At 44.2% G+C, this 21430-nt stretch overlaps 4 protein-coding genes across 4 annotated transcripts; 3 read left to right on the top strand and 1 right to left on the bottom strand.

The window, feature by feature from the left end:
• Nucleotides 1–7651: 7651 nt before the first annotated feature.
• K441DRAFT_602177 (uncharacterized protein) lies at nucleotides 7652–9401 on the bottom strand. The gene is made up of 3 exons (XM_067645259.1): nucleotides 8328–9401; nucleotides 8047–8264; nucleotides 7652–7922 (listed from the first exon to the last, which is right to left on the bottom strand). The coding sequence occupies exons 1-2, from the start codon at nucleotides 9211–9213 to the stop codon at nucleotides 8101–8103; spliced, it is 1050 nt and encodes a 349-aa protein (XP_067509552.1). The 5' UTR covers nucleotides 9214–9401; the 3' UTR covers nucleotides 7652–7922; nucleotides 8047–8100.
• Nucleotides 9402–13564: 4163 nt separating this feature from the next.
• On the top strand, nucleotides 13565–13989 carry K441DRAFT_652419 (uncharacterized protein). Its single transcript, XM_067647364.1, has one exon. The coding sequence runs from the start codon at nucleotides 13630–13632 to the stop codon at nucleotides 13852–13854; it is 225 nt and encodes a 74-aa protein (XP_067509551.1). The 5' UTR covers nucleotides 13565–13629; the 3' UTR covers nucleotides 13855–13989.
• Nucleotides 13990–14039: 50 nt separating this feature from the next.
• K441DRAFT_692760 (glycosyltransferase family 90 protein) lies at nucleotides 14040–18632 on the top strand (the record flags this gene model as incomplete). The annotated part of the gene is made up of 2 exons (XM_067652589.1): nucleotides 14040–16323; nucleotides 18599–18632. The coding sequence occupies exons 1-2, from the start codon at nucleotides 14474–14476 to the stop codon at nucleotides 18630–18632; spliced, it is 1884 nt and encodes a 627-aa protein (XP_067509550.1). The 5' UTR covers nucleotides 14040–14473.
• A 387-nt stretch (nucleotides 18633–19019) lies between these two features.
• K441DRAFT_536709 (arginyl-tRNA synthetase) lies at nucleotides 19020–21314 on the top strand (the record flags this gene model as incomplete). Its single annotated transcript, XM_067642435.1, has 3 exons — nucleotides 19020–19322; nucleotides 19412–20643; nucleotides 20789–21314. The coding sequence occupies 3 exons, from the start codon at nucleotides 19020–19022 to the stop codon at nucleotides 21312–21314; spliced, it is 2061 nt and encodes a 686-aa protein (XP_067509549.1).
• Nucleotides 21315–21430: the final 116 nt, after the last annotated feature.

The raw sequence follows: 21430 nt of genomic DNA, 5'->3' as shown, positions 1-21430 counted from the left end.
GAGTCTAATTCTTACCAGAGAAATACTAGCTAATCTATTTTATAAGAAAANGNAACTAATCTNNAGATCTCTNGCATNTAATNTATATCTAAGGCTTTANGGGNNAACNAGTTTANGNCCTAAGGGTATTAGGAGTATAGGTAGACAGTAAGCTCTAATAGAGCGTATATGCGGCGCAAGTGGCCTATAAGGGCTAAGTATAGTACATCGCATTATTTAGTATTGTTAATTTTATATAGGGTCCATACTTCTAGAGGTTACGCCTACTATATATAGCAGTTATCTAGCCAACTATAATATATAGGTCCAGTATTTAGGCTATTAGAGAATCTAAAAAAGGCCCCTCTAAGTCGCTCCTTAAACCACTCTAAAAGGTCTAAATAGCCTGCCTCTAGAGTATAATAGGCGCATATAAGCAAACGGCTATAGCACTACTTAAGAAGGAAGCCAATATTCCCCCCTATAACTATATATTAAAGCCGCTATAATATAAAGGGCGTAAAATAAACGCAACTCTAATATTATAAAGTATATTAAGACACGCCTAAATAAACTATAAAGGGACCCTAGGGCGCCTTATAGGAGAATAAACTAATAACCCTAAAGTAGGGAAGACATATTAGAGAAACAAGTGAAGAAAGTAAAAGAAGAATAGTGCTGCTTTAGGGCCTAGGCCTATATAGAGGAGGAAGGAAAACGCGTAAGAGGCTAGTAAAAATAATAGCAAGAGAAAGAAAGGAGCTAAAGTAGAGTATAAAAGAACGCTAGGAAACCATTTACTGTAATATAATACTAGTGTGGTGGTGTAGATTGGACGTCGCCTACTGTCTTGGCATTTTCCTATATTTATAGAGCCTTCGGCTTCCTTCCTTCTTCCCTCTATCATATATATTACGACCCTACCAGTTACCGGAAATACACTCTTTTCTTTCTTTCTTTCTTACTGACTGATTCTGACCGACTGACCGACCGACCGACCGACAGACAGACTGACAGACAGACTGACAGCACTGTGACTTTCCTATCTTAGAGAGGTCGTACCCTCCCACACTAGTTAGACCAACGCTAAAGAGGTATATAGGAGTTAAAGGTATAGAGGCTAACTAAGGCAAGAGGAACCTAAGCTGTAGTATAGTTAACGCTATAGGGGGTAAACACTCTAGGGCTCTAAGAAGGCCTAATAAAGGTAAAAAATATAATAGTAATACTCTTAAGAACAGGAATAATAGGACTAAAAAACTGGCTCTACTGGGTGGGTGTCCTAGTAGGTAGCCTAAGATATAAATATAGCTGGCTAAGACAAATACTAAAATATATAATACTGTTATGCCCCTTATACACTAATTAAGAAATAATACTCTTAGTAGCTAGCATAGAGAATTATAATATACTACTCTTAATATAAAAAGGCCTTAAGGCGGTTACCTAGTAGCTTATTAGCTAAAATATACTAAACCAGTTCCGGGTTATAAGGGAAATAGTAATAAAGGGCGGGGGGGCGAGTAACGGGCGCCCCCTAATGACTCTATAGTAGTAGAGTAAAGTATATAATACTAGCGCGTCCGTAGGCTTATTACGGTAGTAGTAATTCCTAAGAAGGTTAAAAAGTAAGGTAGTAAAAGCACTATAGGTGACTCGCAGGCGCCCTATAGGCGCTTTATAGGCGAGTTCTAAAAGGCAGAAAGATAGATTATAGGGTTTTCTTAAATAGAGTTTTCTCCCTATATGTACATAAGGAGTAGTCCGCGTGGGCCCAATAGGGATCTAAATCGGACGTTAAGCAATAAATTATTAATTAAATCGCTTACTTAAATAACTATCTTATAATTAAGTTCGGGTGATATCTAAGATCGTTATACTTATTTCCCTTAAAATATAAAGTAGGGAGGTAATTAATATTAACCTCCTAATATACACTTAATAATAGATACCTAATCGCGATTACCTGGCTCCGTAATAAAGGCTTAAGCCTCTAATTAAGGAATAAGCACCTTAACCTTATTGCCCACCCCTATCGCAATTCCTTTCTTATTTATATTATATTAATCGCTTAGGGGAATTATATACTTGGTAACGGTAGCTTTATAGAGGCTAAACTATTCCTTAATAATATTTGGATCCTTAGAATCCTTTTGCTTTTAATTAAAGCCTTAGGCAAATTAAGCTTAAAGCTCTAGGTATTAGGTAAGGAAGTTTTTATACTAGTATTAACTAAGCTCTAAAGGACACTTCTTTATAATAAGGATACTTTTAGCTATAGATTTAAGGTGTTAAATTTAAGGTGGCCAACCCTAAGCTCCTATTGTATTAATCCATTTAACTAAAGAGGACTCCTTAATGACCGAGAGCTTTTAAAGCTTTTAGTAATACTCCTTACTTAATTGGCGGCCGTTACAACAGTAGTAAATAGAAAAAGGCGACAGGTTATATATTTTGGCAAGCTTACGGCCAAATAGGTTAGAATTGGCTTCTAATAATTAAAGAATAATTTATATACGATCTTCCTTACTAAGTAATAGCGATTTGGGGGTGGTAGAGGACATAGTGGTGGTGTAGTAAAAGGAGTATTTTAATGTTTTGATTTTGATTTTAGTAGGAGGTCCGTGCACTGTCTTAAGTAGGTAGCTGTCTCGTCTAGGTGGCTAACCCGTTATGCTTTAGTAATAAGCTAAGTCTATAAATTCTATCCCTTTATTACTACTAGCTATACCTAGTACTTAAGCAGTTTATTTTTAAGGGGCTATAGGCTAGTAGTATCCTTTGCCTTTTTATAGTACTTCTATAGAGAAAGGGCCGTATAGTTTACCTATAGTGGTTTATTAATAAGGTTAAGTTCTATAGAGTTAATAGGGTATATTTTAGCTTCTAAAGATTCTATACTTAGTTTTACCTATATTTAAGGATTAAGGTACTCTAGTTATAGTAGCGTTTAACTCTATAATTAGAAACTACCTAAATAGGCTTAGGAGTCCTTCTAACTATACTCGCTAGTACTAAAAGCTAGAGATAACAGCTAGTATTTCTTTATTATAAATTAGGTAGTTTAGCTTAGTATTTACTATAGTCTTTAAATAGTAAGTAATAAGGTACTATTCTCTATCTATCTACTTCTAGGAATAAATACTAACTATAATACCGTCTAAAGCGTTAGTTTTTAGCATTAAGGGCCGTTTTAGGTTAAAGTAGGCGAGTAAAGAAGCGAAAATTAGTTGTTTCTTAAGCTTATTAAAGGCCTACTTATATACGGTATTAAAGTAAAAGGGCTGGTTCTTTTAGGTAAGGCGGCTAGGAGGCTAGGTAATCTTACTATAGTTCTTAATAAAGTATTAGTAGAAGTTATAGAAATCTAAGAATAACTATACTCCTCTACTTCGCCACTTTAACCCTAATTTACCCCTAATAGTAATTACTAACGCTTCTAATTATACCTATAGCGGTATACTTCTGCAGCCTTTAGGGTAGAGAGATTAACTCTACTAGCACCTAATTGCTTATTATAGTTAGAAGCTTACTAGCCTAAAAGTATAGTATAATACGCATAATAAAGAACTACTCGCTATAGTATAATGCTTTAAGACGTAGCGCTATTACCTTAAATACGCCGTATATATAACGTGCGTGCTTTGCGATTATAATAATCTTAGGTACTTTATAACTACTAAAAGCTTATCTACTTACTAGGCCTAGTACGCTAAGGAACTAGCTATGTTTAATTTTAAGATTAAATATAAGCTAGGTAAAGTAAATCCTATTAATATACTATTCTAGCTCCCGGATTATATTAAAGGCTTTAAAAATAGTAGTAAGAGGACACTCCTTAATGCTATACTACCTATATTATAGTAAAAGTTGCGGGTTATAGGCCTTATAGGCGGCTCTAGTGCTACTATACTAAACTAGCGAGTAGTATACGTATAGTATGCGAGTAACCCTTGCGAACTTAGCGCCGGCGGACTAGAGCGTCCTACTATTCTCTTTAAGACTACCTTAACTGGCCTAATAGCGCTTAACCCTAGGGAAGACCCCTTAGCCTAGGCTATAGTCCCCCGTAATAACCTAGTAAGTTACCTACGTATTACACATTACTTTACTAGTACTAACTTTACGTAAAGTCTTATGCTATAGTAAAAGGTAGTAGTAGCTGCCTTAGCTAAAATATTGTTTATAAAACACCCCCCTAAGTTACTAATTAATTTTATTTATAGAGTATAAAAAAGGGATGCCTTTATATGCTTTATATATAATTAGTTAACTTAAAAACAAGTTTCCGCTAGTAATAAGGACTATACCCTTAATAATTAAGGACTTTTAAGGTAAAATAATAAGGTCTAGGTGCCGAATTATATACTATTATAATAGGAGATCCTTAAGCAAAATTATAACGATCCTATAGGCGGCTACTATAGTTTTAACTATACCTTTAAGGTAATCGCGCGAAAGTACGCTTGGAATGGCCTTACCTAGAACCTTTACAAATACCTAAATAATTGCGATGCCTACTAATGCTCTAAATCGCGCCGCTATAAACCCTATAGTAAGCTATAGCCTCTTTAGGCCCCCACCTAAGCCTAGCGGCATTATTTACTTAACTTTATTATAGATTTTCTAGAGTCTAAAACTCCTAATAGCGTAGAGTATAACTCCGTCCTTATCCTTATAGACTGTTTTATAAAGCTAGTACGCTACTATCTAGTGTATAAGATAATTAATACTACGCAACTCGCAGAACTCTTATTTAGAGTCTTTATATAAATAGGGCCTCTAAATAATATTGTCTTTAATAAGGGTAGTGTATTTATAAGTAGGTACTAGAGCACTATGTGCTACTATTTCCGCGTTTAATGTAAACTTAGCATTATATTTTACCCGTAGATAGATAGTTAGATAAAGCGTTAGAACTAGGAGCTTAAGGTATACCTATATATATTTACGAACTAAGAATAGTCTAATTAGGCCTCCCTACTTAAAGAAGTAGCCTTTACCTATAACTCTAAGGTCTATACTATAATAAAGCGTTCCCCTATTAAGCTCGCCTATAGCTAGCTACTAAACATCCTAAATGGAGTTCTAGATAGCGTTTAAGACGCCTAGTAAAGTAGGGAGGGGTTTAAGTTAATAAATGTCTAACTTGTAGAGATATACCTATAACGCCTGCGCCTTATATATAAGGTAGCGGCGGCGTCAATAATGCACGCCTAAAAGCTTTAGGTAAAATACTATAATTATTACTATCTGGCTAAGCATTTCGCCGTTAGTAAACGAGTTCTACTCTTTTCTAAGAATATCTGCATAAAACGTCCTTATAAAAAGCTTAACTAAAAGTTTATAGGACCGTTTTAGATCCTAGAGCGCGTAGGGTAGTAAGTATATAAGCTAGAGCTTTTACCTACTATAGTATAGCTCTACCTAGTCTTCTATATCTCCCTACTAAAGCCTTATAGGTCACGCCCTAGGTTTTAACCCCTGGCAGTAAAAGAGCTTAAGGAAGGTAGCTAGAAAGTAAAAGCAATTATTACCTACTAGAATTGTGCTAGATAACTATAGTACCTTATTAAATAGCTAGGATAGCTAAATAAGTATAATAAATGGAAATATAAGATAAAACTTGAGAATTGTTAATAACTGCTAGATAAGTACTATAAGTGGGATACCCTAGCCTTATAGCTAAAGCGCAGGTAAAAAGTAAGCGCCGCTGTTAAAATATAACCTATATTAAAGCGGAGTAGAGGATATCCTAAGAAATTAAAGAATAAGTAATAATTGCTATAAGAACTGCGGCGTATATATAGGGTAAAGTTTTAATTTATTAATATCCTATATAAGCCACACTTTAATATAACCTAATAATACTAGTAACTTATAGGCGAAGCTACGGCGTATACTAGTAATAAAGCTTAATTTAGAAAGCACCCTTTCTAGACCTAGTTTATTACTCTATACTAGCTAAGCAAATTACTTATATATTAGAAAATAGGCCTATTTATAACCGGGGTTTATTTAACTAGGGTCTATAACCTACTAGTAACCTACTAGTAGTAATCTATACTAATAACTTATACTATTCTATGTATATACTATATAGATAACGCATAAGGCTAAAGTATAGGTTAGTAGCGGATTTAATAGGTATATAGCCTTACCGCCCTAAACCTAACTATATATAAGTAACCTATAACCTACCCACAAAGTATATATAGCGCTATACCGGTATAGCGTAAGGCTAAAGTAGAGTTAGTAGTGGGTTTAATAGGTATATAGCCTTATTGTTTATAAATCTAGCTATATATAAATAACCTATAACCAACCCATAAGGTACTAGCGACCTACTTATATAAGTGAGCTTTTAGAATATTTCCAGTCTACCAAATTTAGGCGACAGTATTAAGCTTTACTAGCTCTACCTATTAAATAGACTAATTAGGATTTTCTATACCGGGTATATAAAATTACTACTAGCTTAGTTAAATGTGGGGGAGTTTTAGTAAGGTAAATCTAACTAATTAGATAACTTTAACCGCCGGTTAAAGTTCCTTAATATGTTTGCGCCGTGTATATATACTATCCGTCTCTCTATATACAAAATTAAAACACTCTTTCCCCTTTAAATTTTTTCCTTACTAAGGTTTTTTATGGGGTTTTATTAAGGCTTAAGTATATAAAGGATTAGGGACAACCCTTTTTAAAGGGGGGAGCATTATTAGGTAAAACCTAAGTAGATAGTTATATAGCTATAAGGTATAGGCGACCCTAGGGTAACCTAGGGATAACTTGCCTATAAAGTACGTGCTCTATATATACCTAGGAAAAACCCTTCCTACCTTATATATAGACTCCTCCTTTTCCCTTAAGGATTTGTCTCTATCTATATAATATACCTATTATTCTATTATTGGACTCCCTATCTATATCCTTACCTTATAACTCCTTATCCTTATTATTTTTATTATAATGGTTATTTTTACTACCTAATAATTATTAAATAAGGCCGTTATATAAGAGGGGAGTATATACCTAACCTATAGGGTGCTAGTTAATCGCTAACTTTATTAGCTTTATTGCTAGTATTACTAGCTTTATTACCTTTAGCTTTAGGTTTTAAGTCTAAATTAGCTATATTATCTTTAATAAATATTAAATTTGCTACTAGTTATTAGATATATTTATAGTAATATATATATTACTTCTAATTTAAACCTAATTTAAGTAGAGCGCCTTAGTTACTATAGTAGATCTTTTTAATTAAATAACTTTACCTACTAGTGACCGAGGCGCCTTAACCTCACTAGGGAGACCTCCCCCTAGAAAACCTTATATCTATATATATGCCAATTGAACTCTATGCTATAAGGCTCTAGATTGGTTTATTAATCGTGAACTCGCGTTAAATTTTCGTTGGCGGACCCCAACGATCTGTATGTTATCGTCTGGGAACGAGATAACCGTGGATATGCTACTGATGTTGAGGTGTTGTGCGGAAAGAGAAAAGCCGTTGCGGAACCGCCGGAATTCTGAGACTTGCATTGCCAGCCTATCATCTCTTTGCTTATGGCTTCAAAATGGATATTCTGACTGTACCAATTAGCGCTCCGGCCTTCGTACCATGCTGGACAAACCCGAAACTCGAGTAGAATTTATGGGACAGTAGGACACACGCATCATTCCGAAGTCTCCAAAAAGCCTTCATCACAAGAAACTATTGAAGCAGAGATATTATTTCATAGGGCAGATCTTTCGTGCAAACAACTTTGATGTAAGAAATGGTTTTATGTCAACTAATACTTGCGATATGTCCTTGGCGGAGATTGTTCTGCCATACGGGAAGGTAATATAGTAGAGCTATATATCACGGGAGCGTAGGATCCAGTTCGTGCGTTTGTTTTCAGATCCACTATCGACACTTAGTGAAGTTACCGGCATTTGCTCTATAGATATCCAGGTGAGTTAGTGCAAAGAATATAACTTGAAAATATAATAAACCGAGGCGCTCAATTACTGGTAGTACAAATGTATTCACTCTTTGCTGGCGTTAAGTAAAATGTTACATACGTTTAATATAGCCCAAGAAACCTCAGCTTCCTCATGGTTACTCCCTATTTTTGTTCACAACGCTCCAGACATTTGAGCACCTCCTGCGAGGCCAAAGGTCATGGGTCTGACTAGCCTGACTGTCCGAGAAACGTACCCCTGAGCGTTTGATCGTACAAGGGAACGCCGACGAGTCCGACTTCTCCGTAAAGACTGTAGCAGCTCACCTTCATCCTCCGCTAGTAATTCAGATTTAGTAAATTTAGGTTTTCGTTACTATAAAACGGCAAATATCTACTTACCAGAGTCCAAATCTATAGTAGCATTTTGCTCAACTATAATGGGGTTACTGTCAATGACTTGAACACTTGAACCACCAGGAGATGCAAGAGATGTTTCGCCGGTAGCACTCCGGACCTTAATGAGAGTCACTCTGATGCGATAAGTTCCTTCTTGGCGGATAACCAGATTGGGAAAGGATACATAGCCTACGCCGCGAGTTTCGGCAGTTTCGTGACCATGTAAGTCGTCGTCCCCTATAAAAGGGTGAATGGAATCGAAACGACGACCTTCTAGAAGTGAATTCGGATCAATTGGACTTGCTGAGTCATTGAAACTGTCGGCTGTTAACGTAGCAACCGCTAGTAAATTTGCTGTCTCCGCGTTGTCAGCTTCACCTGCTGTTTCCCCGTTCACAGTCCGTAGTCGAACCGTTACCGGAGGCCGAAGAGCAGCTCCAAGTCGAGCAGTTGATGGCGGCTGAACGATCATATCCATTCCATAAGTCGTTTGGTCGTCAATAACTGATGAACTATGCCGGTTGGCAGGTTCTCGGGGCCGTTGAGTCGTAAAATGTCGTCTTCCTCCGGCCGGGTCTTGTTCGACGTTCTCGTTAGTCCTATTTCTTCCTGAAAGATGTCTCGATCTCTCTCGAACAAAATCTGCTTCGACAGCTCTGGATCTTATTCTTTCCGCAGTCTGCGTTCGTCTTGCAACATCTGCCACTGAAGCGTTTGCTGCGGGGGGTCCTGTTGCTATGGTTGACTGTTCTGCGATTCTGGCAGAGCGTCTCAAAGATCCGCGGGTGCCTGACGATGAAGCAGCAAGGCGAGCACTCGATCTGTTTTCTCTCCTAGAAGTATTGTGGGTGAGGCTGAGATTTCTTCCCCGACCCCTCCCCTTTGGCATCTATCGAAAGATAAAACCTAAAAGATTGCTTAGCGAAATATTCAAGACCGTCAATGGACGATGCTTAAAGCATGACGCTATGCGTGAGGAAAAGAAGAAAAGTAGAAAAGGAAAGGAAACATTGGACAACAGTGGGGTACTGCATCAGCTGCAAGTACATCCTCATGTCCATGAGATCCCGGGGAAAAAGACAAGCCGAGCCCTCAAGATAAAGGAAATGTGGAGTTCGCGCCACGAGCCAGGATGCTCTTGAACTCTCCCCTTTTTTGGCGTCTGCTGGGTGACTGCTACCCTAAGTTGATAATGATCATAACAATGTCCGAGGATTATTGTTGAATCAAGGGCCACTTTACGTGCCCTTTAATCTCATCAATGCTTCTTTCGTGGACAGCGAGCCGGGCAGACCATCCGATTAGGAGTGACTGTATAGTGAGAGCAAGCTAAATATCGAGGACGCTTCGCCTCGCTGCACCACACGCGACATGCGGATCATTGTAGGGGGTTTCAATGCGCAGACAAAGGATGAACGGGGTAAGCGGCTGCCTTAGCCCTTTGCTTGAAGAAGAAAGGACTGTGCTCTGAGAGGGTTGAAACGATGAGAATGAAGGGCAGTTGACCAGTCGTGCAGGACGTTGGCACATTCCATTGAACCCGGCTGGCCATGTGGAAGCCAGGATGCGGGCTTGGTACGTGCACCTTAGATAGCGAAATTATCAATATCTCACCTTTCGCCCTGCACTTCCAGCAACTCCTCACCAAATGCCTCGGTCTTGAAGTGCCCCCAATTTCGTCTTGCACTTGAACTGAATGTCGGCCCTACGGTAGCTGTCAGCGCCCGCCTACGGCATCCTGAGTCCAAAGGCTCCAATATGCTCTAACCTGGGCTTGACAAATGTTACATCCAAAGATCGGTATGCAGGTAATCCGACAGCGGGCTGATTGGTCCGTTCCTCGTGCACAAGGCACGCTTGTTCAAAATCCTTGAGCACGGTTATCGTCGAAAACTGCCCGTGCGTGGCAGATCCTCTACTTTGCTTGATATATTAACCATCGAATAGCATCGGACTCAGGCGGCCAATAAGACGGATGATGATGAGGAACTTGAACATGTTTTGGGAGAGGTGATCCAGTTTGCCACGAACGGCTTCGGACGCCTTATATCCTTGGCGCCTTCTGGGAGAGGCATAGCGTAGGGAAGATGCTTTTCGGGACGAACCTTCTTTTTGACAATCGTCACTTGGGTTTGTATAGACCTCACACACTCCAGCTGGCGAAAACAGCGCTACCTGCTTCGGCCACTCGCCTGGAAAAGCTTGACCGCTTGGGAGCAGGAGTTGGAGGGGTATCTCAGATGAGATGAACTCTCTCGGGACCAATGCCGGGAGGTTGGGCCGGAATACGCTCCTGCAGAGGATATTTTTCTCCCGAGAGCCCTCCGACTGGATTTTATACACATCTCGACGTTGCAGCGCCAGGAGACCTCTTTCCGCCCCTAGCACAGGCTGCAGCAGATTCGAAAGCCTAGAGCCGGGCACTATTGGTCTTTCCGTATATTCCTCATTGTGACAGAGATCCGGAGTGCGTTGCTCACTTCTGGCAGGACTGATTCATCTGATGAGCCGTCATCCCATTAGAACTCAGGTTCGGGGAACAGGCTGTTGAGGATTGCTGGCAGCCACGAGGCTTGTGGCTTGAGCAACGAATTCTCCCATCCAAAGAATTGCGTTTCGGAGCAAGTGGCGTCCTGCAAGATCACAGATCTGTCCACAAAGCGAGAGACATGAAGCCTCCCTGAAATCCGACATTCTATCCACACGGAAGCTCTCTGCTGTCCGGTCAACGCCACGATGATGCTGCCAATACTAGCATCAAAGGCCAATCCTTCCAACCTTCTTTGTGACACCAACGTCTACCATGGCGGTATTCCTGTCTTACTAGTCTTATCATCCCTTTTTTCTACCGAATCAAACTACCAATTTTCAAAGTTTTCAACAGCTTTTCGGAAGTGTCTTACCGATCCAATAACGGTCTCTTTAAGAAATATCTGACAGGGAAGTACCGCCACACCGAGCATCTCCGCAGGTCCTCGCAGCCCCATGACTTCATCAACCTCAAATCCTCCAGCAGATTTTAGGCTTTAGTGATGTAGTCGCGCCTCACCCCGAGAATTGCCGGGAACGTTTGCATATCGACAACCGATAGTATTCCTGCAAGCTATGCGCTTCTATTTCGATGTTGAATTGGACGACATGTCAACTTTCCTAAACGTATTCTTCCCTCCTGTTCCTACAATATGTTTCATATCATTGAAGTCTAAAGACTGAGGGAGGCAACAGTGGTCAAGTCTTTTTTCGAAAATGAATTCTCCAGGGTACATCCTAGATGCCATCAGCCCATTTTAATGCTCGATCCCATGTGCATATGCGCTTAGTAGTTTCTCCTTGTGTCCTTAGATCAAAGCATATGCTGACTCCTGCAACATCCCCTACGGAGGTCAGGCCCACCTCTGCTCCTTCATAAGGTTTAAACTTATCCACCACGCCCAGAGGAATAGTTACATATGTATTTGAGTCACCAGGGTGTCTCACGATGCCGTATGACCCTGACCATCACACAAGACCCATATTTTGAGGTATGGAAACACGAACTCGGTTGCCGAGCTATCGGGACAAAAGGACACATCCAGGACCTTGGGTGAATTTTATTTTCCTCGTTGTCTTGTGCGTGACTGAATGCATAGCTAGCTGCATCAAGCCATCTGAGAGACGTGCGCCCAAAGACCTATCCTTTCTTCTTTTGCTTCTAGATGTAGTGACTTCCTCAGCAATCTTTTTATCCAAACTAAACATGGCTTAGATAGCTGTACAACCTGATAACTCTGGAATACTTGATGGAATATGAGGCTTATGGGTGCTATCTATCTCTTGTCCAACTCGGCACCACAATTTGCTCATTCGTTACGGAGACTTAGGTCGCAGGACGCGCATTTACAGCGTCAATCGTGGCCGTTCTTCTAGCTTGTCAGATTCTTAGCAATTCATAGTCAGGCGGATTAAGGACTAAAATAGATTATCCTCAGCCAGCCTTCTGTCAGTCTAGAAACACCGTCCAAACACAATCAAGCCCAGACCTTCTACACCCTCATTTCGGCGTTATGTTTCTACCAAAAGCACTAAATGAGACGGTCTTGAACGCCTTTCACCCCTTGCGTCCGTATCAGTACTCCACCAAACACATATCCGGCTTCTTTTCGTAGCATTAGTCGGGCTTAATGCCTCAAGACCTGCGACGGTTTGGTATTTGTACGACATCTCTTGCAGAATGTTAACAAAAGCCAACTTGGTAAAGCCGATAAGTTCCCAAGTTCTCGTCCTATGAACCAAGGCAACCGGATATAAGGGAGTGTTCGGTTGCAATCTGGAGGCCTCAGATTCAGTTCAGATACTGTTGATTCGGAGTGATTTCGTCTGCACAGCCTCAAAATTTTGATGTTCCTCTCACCGCTCGCAAAACGCCAGAATAGCACGCTAAAATATTGGCAACTTTACCGTATACAGCTTCTGAAATGGAGCTCTTGGCGTCATTTCAATCTGGAGCTCGAGGCTCCAGGTTCAGATTCCATTTCAATATGAAGGCTTCAGATTGCACACGTCCGTGCGAGTACAAAGCCACAAACGCGTGACAAATTAGGAAGGAACGCGTTCTTTCTGCCGGACTTTCAGTTCAGATTCAATCTGAAGGTTTTGCAACCGAACACTCCCTAAGACATCTGTTTCAGAAAGCTGAATTAGGTAGATGCTCCAAAACTGGGATAATCGCTGCTGCCTCACGGAAGTACTGTTCAGAAAAACCTGGACGTTCTAAATCCGAAGACGGTGTCACACCTCGGAGGGCATACCATTGCTGTCGAAAGATTGTTAAAATGTGTTACCTTTGGCACCTCGGCGCGAGTGAACTAGAGGGATATAGGTCTACCACTCTGCGACACAACGAATATGCGAGACTAGAACGGGCTGCTCACTCTTTGTCTCATTGCCACTCTTATTCTCTTCCGAGGTTGAGCCGAGTGCTTTGGAGGGTCAGCACAGTTATAATTGGCCATAAAGAGGATTACAGTTCCCCTGGATTGTTGCAACTAATCGTGGTTACGAATGCCTAGGCTGTAACCCTCTTCCGTCAAAATAATGCATAAATGTGGCAATCTTGTATCTGCCCTCTAACCGTCACAGGTATTGTAGCAGCTCTTACGCTTTTTGCAAAATGACTAGATTATCCTCGGAATATTAAAGGTATCTGTTGAAAGATACAATGAATAAGGCTTCTCTTAACGCAACTCAACCATGTATACCTTCTCTGACGACATCATGGTTGCGTAATGAGATGATGCTGTCCACCGGGTCGATAAAGAAATTGACAATGCCGGTGCAACATCTCAGTATATTTGTGCCTTTCTACATTGTTTTCTTGCAACTAATGCAGCAAATGATTGTTACAGGGCCTTTGCATGCCGATGATGCCTCGACCCTTTATGGACGAGCACTCCAACTAAACAACCTGTTGATCTTCTCTGAATCAGTTGAAGAAATGGAAATAAGAAGATTTTGTATTCAGATGACACTTGTAATTTACAACCTATTTTAGATATTTTGGTGTGAATGGGGATGAGGGCGCGATGTGGTCGAGATAGGAATGATTGAACGTCATTTCCAGAGATTATGTTAACGTAGTTCACCAGGTGGCGGTCACCAGGTAGTGGCGGCCCCACCACAAAAATACGAATTGCTCAACCACGAATAGTTGTTATTAGTGTAGCTATCTACTAGCTAGTTGCCTGCCGTTTAGGGCACGTACGTGCATTATTACAGTAGTTAAAAGTCGCGTTATGTGTTGCGAGATTTTGGTGGGGGCCGCCACTACCTGGTAACCGCCACTACCTGGTAACCGCCACTACCTGGTGACTACGTTAGTGCAACTGAATTCCAAGGTTGCGGATACCGACCGTTAGAGTCTCACCAAGTTAAATACGGAAACTTGGCATTATCACGAAATTTTATGCGGCCACAAGGATGGCACGCGGCAACCCAACCTCGTTAGTGAGGGAAATTGTGCTAGTTCGTCTCTCCTTACAAGGTCTTTATCGGCCTCTACTTGCCTCTCTCGTATTGGACCTCCTCTCATTCTCTCAAATCCTCACTATTGGATTGCGATCGCGACCCAAAATGCGCCGTGCGGCTTGAGCAATGCGCACTCCTCTGCGATCATGGCAATCTCGATGTCGGTGACCTCACGACTCTTCTCTCGCAGCGCACTCCTGCGCCTCTCGCTCTTCCTCGCTATCTCGTGCATCCTCACTATCTCCGCTTTCCTCTGGACTCTCGCTCCTCGAAATGTCAACCCGGTCGGGATCCCGCATTTCAACTGGCCAGCACCGCCACCGCAGACGCATCCAATTGATATTTTGATGAAGAAAGCGGACCGGGAATGGTACCGGCTTATGGCCAAAGAAACAACCGACCTCGAGTCTGCCGCAAAAGCGTACAGATGGCGAAGAGGGAGGCACCCGCCTCCGGGATTCGACAAGTGGATGGAGTTTGCGCAACAGCATGATGCGGTCATTGTGGAGGACTTTTTCGACCAGATCTATCACGACTTGACGCCGTTCTGGGGCCTCGAGCCGGCGAAAATTCGGCGACATGCTAAGAACTTCGATTTTGTCATTAGCGTCCGGAATGGCAGCACTACCGTGAAGAGCGATAACAGAGACAGGCCGTGGATGGCCTTGTGGAATAATCTGACCGCGACAGTTGCGGAGTGGCTGCCGGATATTGATATACCGATCAATGTGATGGATGAAAGCAGAGTTGTAGTACCATGGGAGGATATCAACGAGTATGTCAAGGTTGAGCGCGCAACCCGCAAACTGGTGGCGCAGCCGGAGGTGGTGACGGAATACTCTGGGCTGCGGGAGTTAGATGAGGACCCGGGTGAGCCTTTTGACCCGGAATGGATCGAAGGTGAACTTTACTGGGACATTGCGCGCGTCGGCTGTTCACCAGATTCTCCGTCGCGCAATGTTGAGGCGCTCACAAATTTCTCTGGCCCTCCACCCATGCCATCCGGTTTCCCAGCGCGTTCATTTAAAGGCTATGTTACCAACTGGACTGAAGCGAAGGACCCATGCCTCCAACCTGACCTCCGCGGAAGCCATGGCACATTTGTCGAGCCGATTTCCCTGTCAACGACGCATTATCTTTTCCCTCTTTTTGGAGGCTCGAAGCTGCCCCTGAACAACGAGATCTTGCTCCCACCAGCGATGTACTGGACAACGGACGAGTTCTATTCTGGCGGTGAGGAACATGGGGGCGCATGGGAAACGAAGAATACGGCAGTGATATGGCGAGGAGTTGCCTCAGGTGGTCGCAACAAACTGGAGAACTGGACACGCTTTCAACGCCACCGGTTTGTGAGTATGGTGAACGGCACTGCTGTCCAGCTGGCAGAGAAGAATTCCAATGGCGTGGGTCCAAACTTCGAGTTGCTGAGCTACAACACCTACCACCTGACAGCCACTCAGTACATGGATTTAGGCACCTGGCTAAACGGCATCAGTGAGGCAGCCTTTGTTAATCTTGTATGCTTCCCCGAGACCGGCAACGAGCATTGCCCCTACACCGATTCATACTTCGAAGTCAAAAACGTCATGAGCATGCGCAAACAGTATGCGTACAAGTTCCTTCCGGATATCGACGGCAATTCTTTCTCTGGCCGTTATAGAGGCTTCCTACGCTCTACCTCCCTCCCCATCAAGGCAACCATCTATAGCGAGTGGCATGACTCGCGCCTTATCCCTTGGTTGCATTTCGTGCCCATGGACAACTCCTTCGTCGACATATACGGTATCCTAGATTACTTCGTTGGAACTGGGATAGCGAAGCAGCAAGAAGGGGAAGAGAAGCCTGGTGTTCAGGGCGCACACGACGAGCAAGCGAAGAAGATAGCAGATTCAGGCAAAGAGTGGGCGGAGCAAGTGCTCCGAAGAGAAGACATGCAGATCTATGTGATGAGGTTGCTGTTGGAGTATGCTCGGGTTTGCGACGAGAAGAGGGAGAGGTTGTTACCTCAGCGAGCTCAGACTAAGAAATCGATTGTGCGGATATAGGAATATCCGCACCGTCCGCTAAGCTGATTTAGGACGGCAATCGTTTTCGTGGTCTGAGAGACTTTGGCGAGATTTATAGGAAAACCTAAACACGGTTTATATGAGAAGACCTTATTAACTTTAACAAAATTAATCTACCCTCCCACAATACCTATTAACATAAAAATTACACTAAATTATAGAGAAAAGCCTACTCTATAAGTTATGAGATCTTTAGCTCCTTATACACGCGCGATATTAAGAGGAGTTCGTTGCCGCAGAGTGTCACGGGACTCACACGCTCTCACGTCCCTGCGCGTTTTGACGTTCTTGACCCGTGCTCACGTTCGTCCCGAGACACCTACGCACGTTCCCCTACAACCCCTATTTATACCCAACCTGGCACACGAAGAATCTTCTTCTTCATCCAAATGTCTTTGTATCAACCACGCATAGTTACGCGTACGTAGCCTTCTTCAATTACTACCCTGTTTAGTACATTGTATTCCAGCTCGTGCCCACTTCCGTGACACAGAGGCTCTAATTCCACTGCCCTACTAAGGCGCGTAGTAAACACGCTTACGCCTACGCCACTAGCCCTCTTCGCAACTAGTAGGTATTCCATCTGCTATATACCTATTTAATTTATTTACTTTACAGCCCTTTATAGGTTATGGTGTAGGCCCTAATAGAGTTATAAGCTCCGCGTCTGTGTAGAGCTGTAGAGCTTTGTAAGAGCTCTGCAGAACGAAGCTTAGGGGGAGACCTGCACGGAGCTCTGCACGGAGCTCTGCACGAAGCTCCGTACGAAAGCTCTGTAAAAGCTCTACTCGAAGCTCTGTTAAAAGCTCTACTCGAAGCTCTGCCTCGAAGCTCTGCTTAAAGCTCTGCTTGAGGCTCTGCTCGAGGCTCTGCCTCGAAGCTCTACTCGAGGCTCTGCTCGAAGGCCCGTATATAGAGCTCCAAAGCTCTACTAACACGCAGCACTAATATACTAGGAAGGTTCTACAATCGGCCCGTATGAACGCCCGTTATGAACGGCCATACAGTCGTCTCTACAAACGTCTGCAATTGATCGCCCGTACGAACGTCTGCACGTCTGCACGTCTGCACGTCTGCACATCTACACGTCTGCACGCCTGCACGTGGCTCTGCACGAAGCTCTGCTCGAAGCTCTGCACGAAGCTCTGCCTCGAAGCTCTTGCTCGAAGCTCTGCACGAAGCTCTGCTCGAAGCTCTGCTCGAAGCTCTGCTCAAAGCTCTGCTCGAAGCTCTGCTCAAAGCTCGAAGCTCTGCCCGAAGCTCTGCCGAAGCCCTATATAGAGCCCCAAAGCTCTACTAACACGCAGCACTAATATACTAGGAAGGTTTTACAATTGCCCGTACGAACGCCCGTACGAACGCTATACAATCGTCTCTACAAACGTCTCTGCAATTTGATCGCCCGTACAAACGTCTGCACGTCTGCACGGCTACACGTCTGCACGCCTGCACGTGGGCTCTGCACGAATCTCTGCACGAAGCTCTCGCACGAATCTCTGCACGAATCTCTGCACGAATCTCTGCACGAATCTCTGCACGAAGCTCTGCACGAATCTCTGCCACGAATCTCTGCACGAATCTCTGCACGAAGCTCTGCACGAAGCTCTACTGGCTCTGCACGAGGCTTTACTAAGGCTCTGCACGAGGTTCTGCCCCCTAGCAGTAGTGGAGGCACTCCGGGCCAAGGGAGGATATTTTCAAGGAAGGACCCAACTACAGCACCTACTAAGTGTTGCAATGGCTTTAAGTAGTAGATGTCTATATATCTGTATAGTTTTATCTATATTAGCAGACTATTTAATAAGATACAATATGTGCTTATGCTTTTAACAACGCGTTTTTTAACTTTAACGAAATTGATGTCAGGACCGAGCGATAGCCGTATTATAAAATTCGTACCATTTAGAAGCCCTAGTTCTTAAAAATATTGTATTAACTTTTGGTAATAATAACGCGTTGTATGAATGAATAGATTAGATATCCGCAATATCCGTTTTGCGGATTTTGTTTATGCTTTTAACAAAACTCGCCAAAGCCTCTCAGACGTGATTTTGCAATTCGGAAGACGGCGTAGGTTATTCCGATGCTAGCTAAAAAATCGCGTCTGAGCTCGCTGAGGTAAGAGAGGTTGGGGTTTATCGACGACTTGAGATGACGTAAGATTTTGGTAACGACTGTGGATAAAAATTATGTACATATATGTAGTTATGTCTGGATACCCGCACACATTTGGAAATGAGAGAGATGTCTTATTCAGAGCCCTAGTTATGTATAACCTCGTTGCATTGTGTCTTTGCTACTTGAGGTCTCGGACTACTCAATGCAATGCAAAAAAATGCCCCTCCAAAAATTGTTCGCGCGACGGCGAACCTCGTCTGCCGTACCTCTCCCAGAAAGCAGCTCAGGCGTCTGCACCCAGTCTCCAATTTACCTACGCATAGCTTGCATGCAGTGCACACTCCGATCTTCTGCCAAAAGTTTCTTCAATTCTTTGACATACCTTTTTGTGAGGCCGCTGGCGACTCACCATCCTTTGACTCACTGCAGTCCCGCACTGCATATAACAACCCCTCCAAAGCGCAAATTCTCCACTCTAAACACCACAACACAATATCGTTCGCCTGTCATGGAGGCACTAGCATCCTCGCATACACAATCCGTCGACGAGCTCGCGGTAACCCTAAAAAACTTCGGCCTCGAGTCGGTACCTAAGGCCCCAAACACCTATCCTGCACTCAACCCTGTGGACATCTACCGCTCTCATACCACAGAGTTACTAGCATCTGTGAGCGGCATAGACCCTAAAATCATATACCCAGCCCTACAATGGACACAAACACTAGACAAGGGCGACTTGACGCTGCCCGTGCCCGCTCTAAGGGTGAAAGGGAAGAAGCCCGCTGAGTTAGCCGTAGAGCTAGGAGAAAAGGTACACAAGCATTCCGATACCCTCACGCGCCTCCCAAACGCGCTACTGCAATTCTAAAAGCTAACGACTGCCTTGCTCCCCAAACCCAGCTCCCCGAATCACCGCTCGTGCAACCCCCCGTCATCAAAGACACCTACATGCAATTCTTCTTCAAGCCCGCGCCGCTCACCTCCCTCGTGATCCCCTCGATCCTCAAGAACGGCAGCGCCTTCGGCTTCAACCCCAACCTCGGGCTGCGCGACCCCGCGGACCCCGCCAAGGGCCGCAAGAAGATGATCGTCGAGTTCTCGTCCCCCAACATCGCGAAGCCCTTCCACGCGGGCCACCTGCGCAGCACCATCATCGGCGGCTTCCTTGCGAACCTGTACGAGGGCGCCGGGTGGGAGGTCGTCCGGATGAACTATCTCGGGGACTGGGGCAAGCAGTACGGCGTGCTGGCCGTCGGGTTCGACAAGTTCGGCAGCGAGGAGGAGCTCGTGAAGAACCCGATCGGGCATCTCTACGACGTGTACGTGAAGGTCAGCGCGATATCGCGGGATGAGGCCGAGGCGATCAAGGCGAAGAAAGAGGAGATTTCTGCGCTGCGGGCGAAGGGCGAGCCGACTGAAGAGCAGCAGGAGCAGCTGAAGAAGCTGGAAGACGAGGGTGTGGATGAGCAGGCGCGGAAGTATTTCAAGCGCATGGTAGATGGCGATGCTGAGGCGCTGGGCGTGTGGAAGCGCTTCCGCGACCTCAGCATCGAGAAGTATAAGGCGACGTACAGCCGCCTGAACATCCGCTACGACGACTACTCGGGCGAGAGCCAGATTAAGGATGAGAGCATGGAAGCTGCGGCGCGGACTATGGAGGAGAAGGGCGTCAGCGAGGAGTCTGAGGGCGCTGTTATCGTTGACCTGACTAAGTACTCGAAGAGGCTAGGCAAGGCAATCGTCAAGAAGAAGGATGGCACCAGTCTCTACCTAACTCGTGATATTGGCGCCGCTTCCGAGCGTTTTGAAAAGTATCATTTCGACAAAATGATCTACGTCGTGGCCTCGCAGCAGGACTTGCATCTAGCCCAACTCTTCAAGATTATGGAAGCTATGGGCCGGAAGGATGTCGCAGAGCGCTGCCAACACATCAACTTCGGTATGGTGCTCGGTATGAGTACGCGTAAGGGTACGGCCAAGTTCTTAGATGACATTCTGAGGGATGTCAGGGAGAAGATGCATGAGGTTATGCGGACGAATCAAGCAAAATACGAACAGGTTGAGGATCCGGAGAAGACGGCAGATACATTAGGTATTTCAGCTGTTATGGTGCAGGATATGAAAGGGAAGAGGTATGCTTATCTCAATTTTCTATATCTCTATGCCAATATTGTCGATTTTGGAATTTCCATCTTCTCATATCATTTCTGGAGCATATGCGGAAGAAAGGAAGTAGCTTCATCACGACGATCATTGTATTCTGACCATACGGAACAGGATCAACAACTACCACTTTGACATGGACCGCATGACATCCTTCGAAGGTGACACCGGCCCCTATCTCCAATACGCACACGCACGTCTCTGTTCTATAACCCGCAAAGCAGCCCTATCCGACGACGAACTGCTCTCCGCCGACTTCTCACTGCTAACAGAAGAGCACGCCGTCGACCTAATCCGCCAGCTAGCCAGCTGGCCCGACGTGTTCCTCAATACGGTCAAGACGCAGGAGCCGACGACGGTGCTGGTGTACCTGTTCAAGATGGCGCACGCGCTTAGCAGTAGCTACGACCATCTGCAAGTTGTGGGCAGCGAGGAGGCACTGAAGCGCGCTCGTATGGCGCTCTATGCGGCGGCGAGGCAGGTGCTGTGGAATGGGATGAGGCTGCTAGGGCTGAGTCCCGTCGAGAGGTACGGTTCTATTGTTTCCCCTTTCCTCCCTCTTTCCCTCCCGTCCTACCGTAATCCCCTAACCTCCTGCCCTACCGTCCTCTGCTCTTGTTCCGTGCAGACTCACTACTAGTCCTCTCCGCTGACGCTAGGCAGGATGTGAGCACCGATGTCCGACATCCATTCTGTCGCCGCAGCACCTCTTCCTCACGACTTCTGCCATCGGACTTTCCAATCTCATGTCTATTC

Source organism: Cenococcum geophilum (genome assembly GCF_001692895.1).
Source record: "Cenococcum geophilum 1.58 unplaced genomic scaffold K441scaffold_3, whole genome shotgun sequence".
NCBI classification, from domain to species: Eukaryota; Fungi; Ascomycota; class Dothideomycetes; order Gloniales; family Gloniaceae; genus Cenococcum; species Cenococcum geophilum.
Note: the sequence above shows the minus strand (reverse complement) of the source record. Positions and strands in the feature narration are given on the sequence as shown.

What these genes read in the sequence shown, in the direction of transcription:
- K441DRAFT_602177 (XM_067645259.1), bottom strand. Translation starts at nt 9,213, where the DNA reads ATGCCAAAGGGGAGGGGTCGGGGAAGAAATCTCAGCCTCACCCACAAT. An exon ending in TACTATAGATTTGGACTCTG is followed by an intron (nt 8,265 to 8,327) that starts GTAAGTAGATAT and finishes CTGAATTACTAG; the next exon opens with CGGAGGATGAAGGTGAGCTG.
- K441DRAFT_652419 (XM_067647364.1), top strand. Translation starts at nt 13,630, where the DNA reads ATGCCGGTGCAACATCTCAGTATATTTGTGCCTTTCTACATTGTTTTC.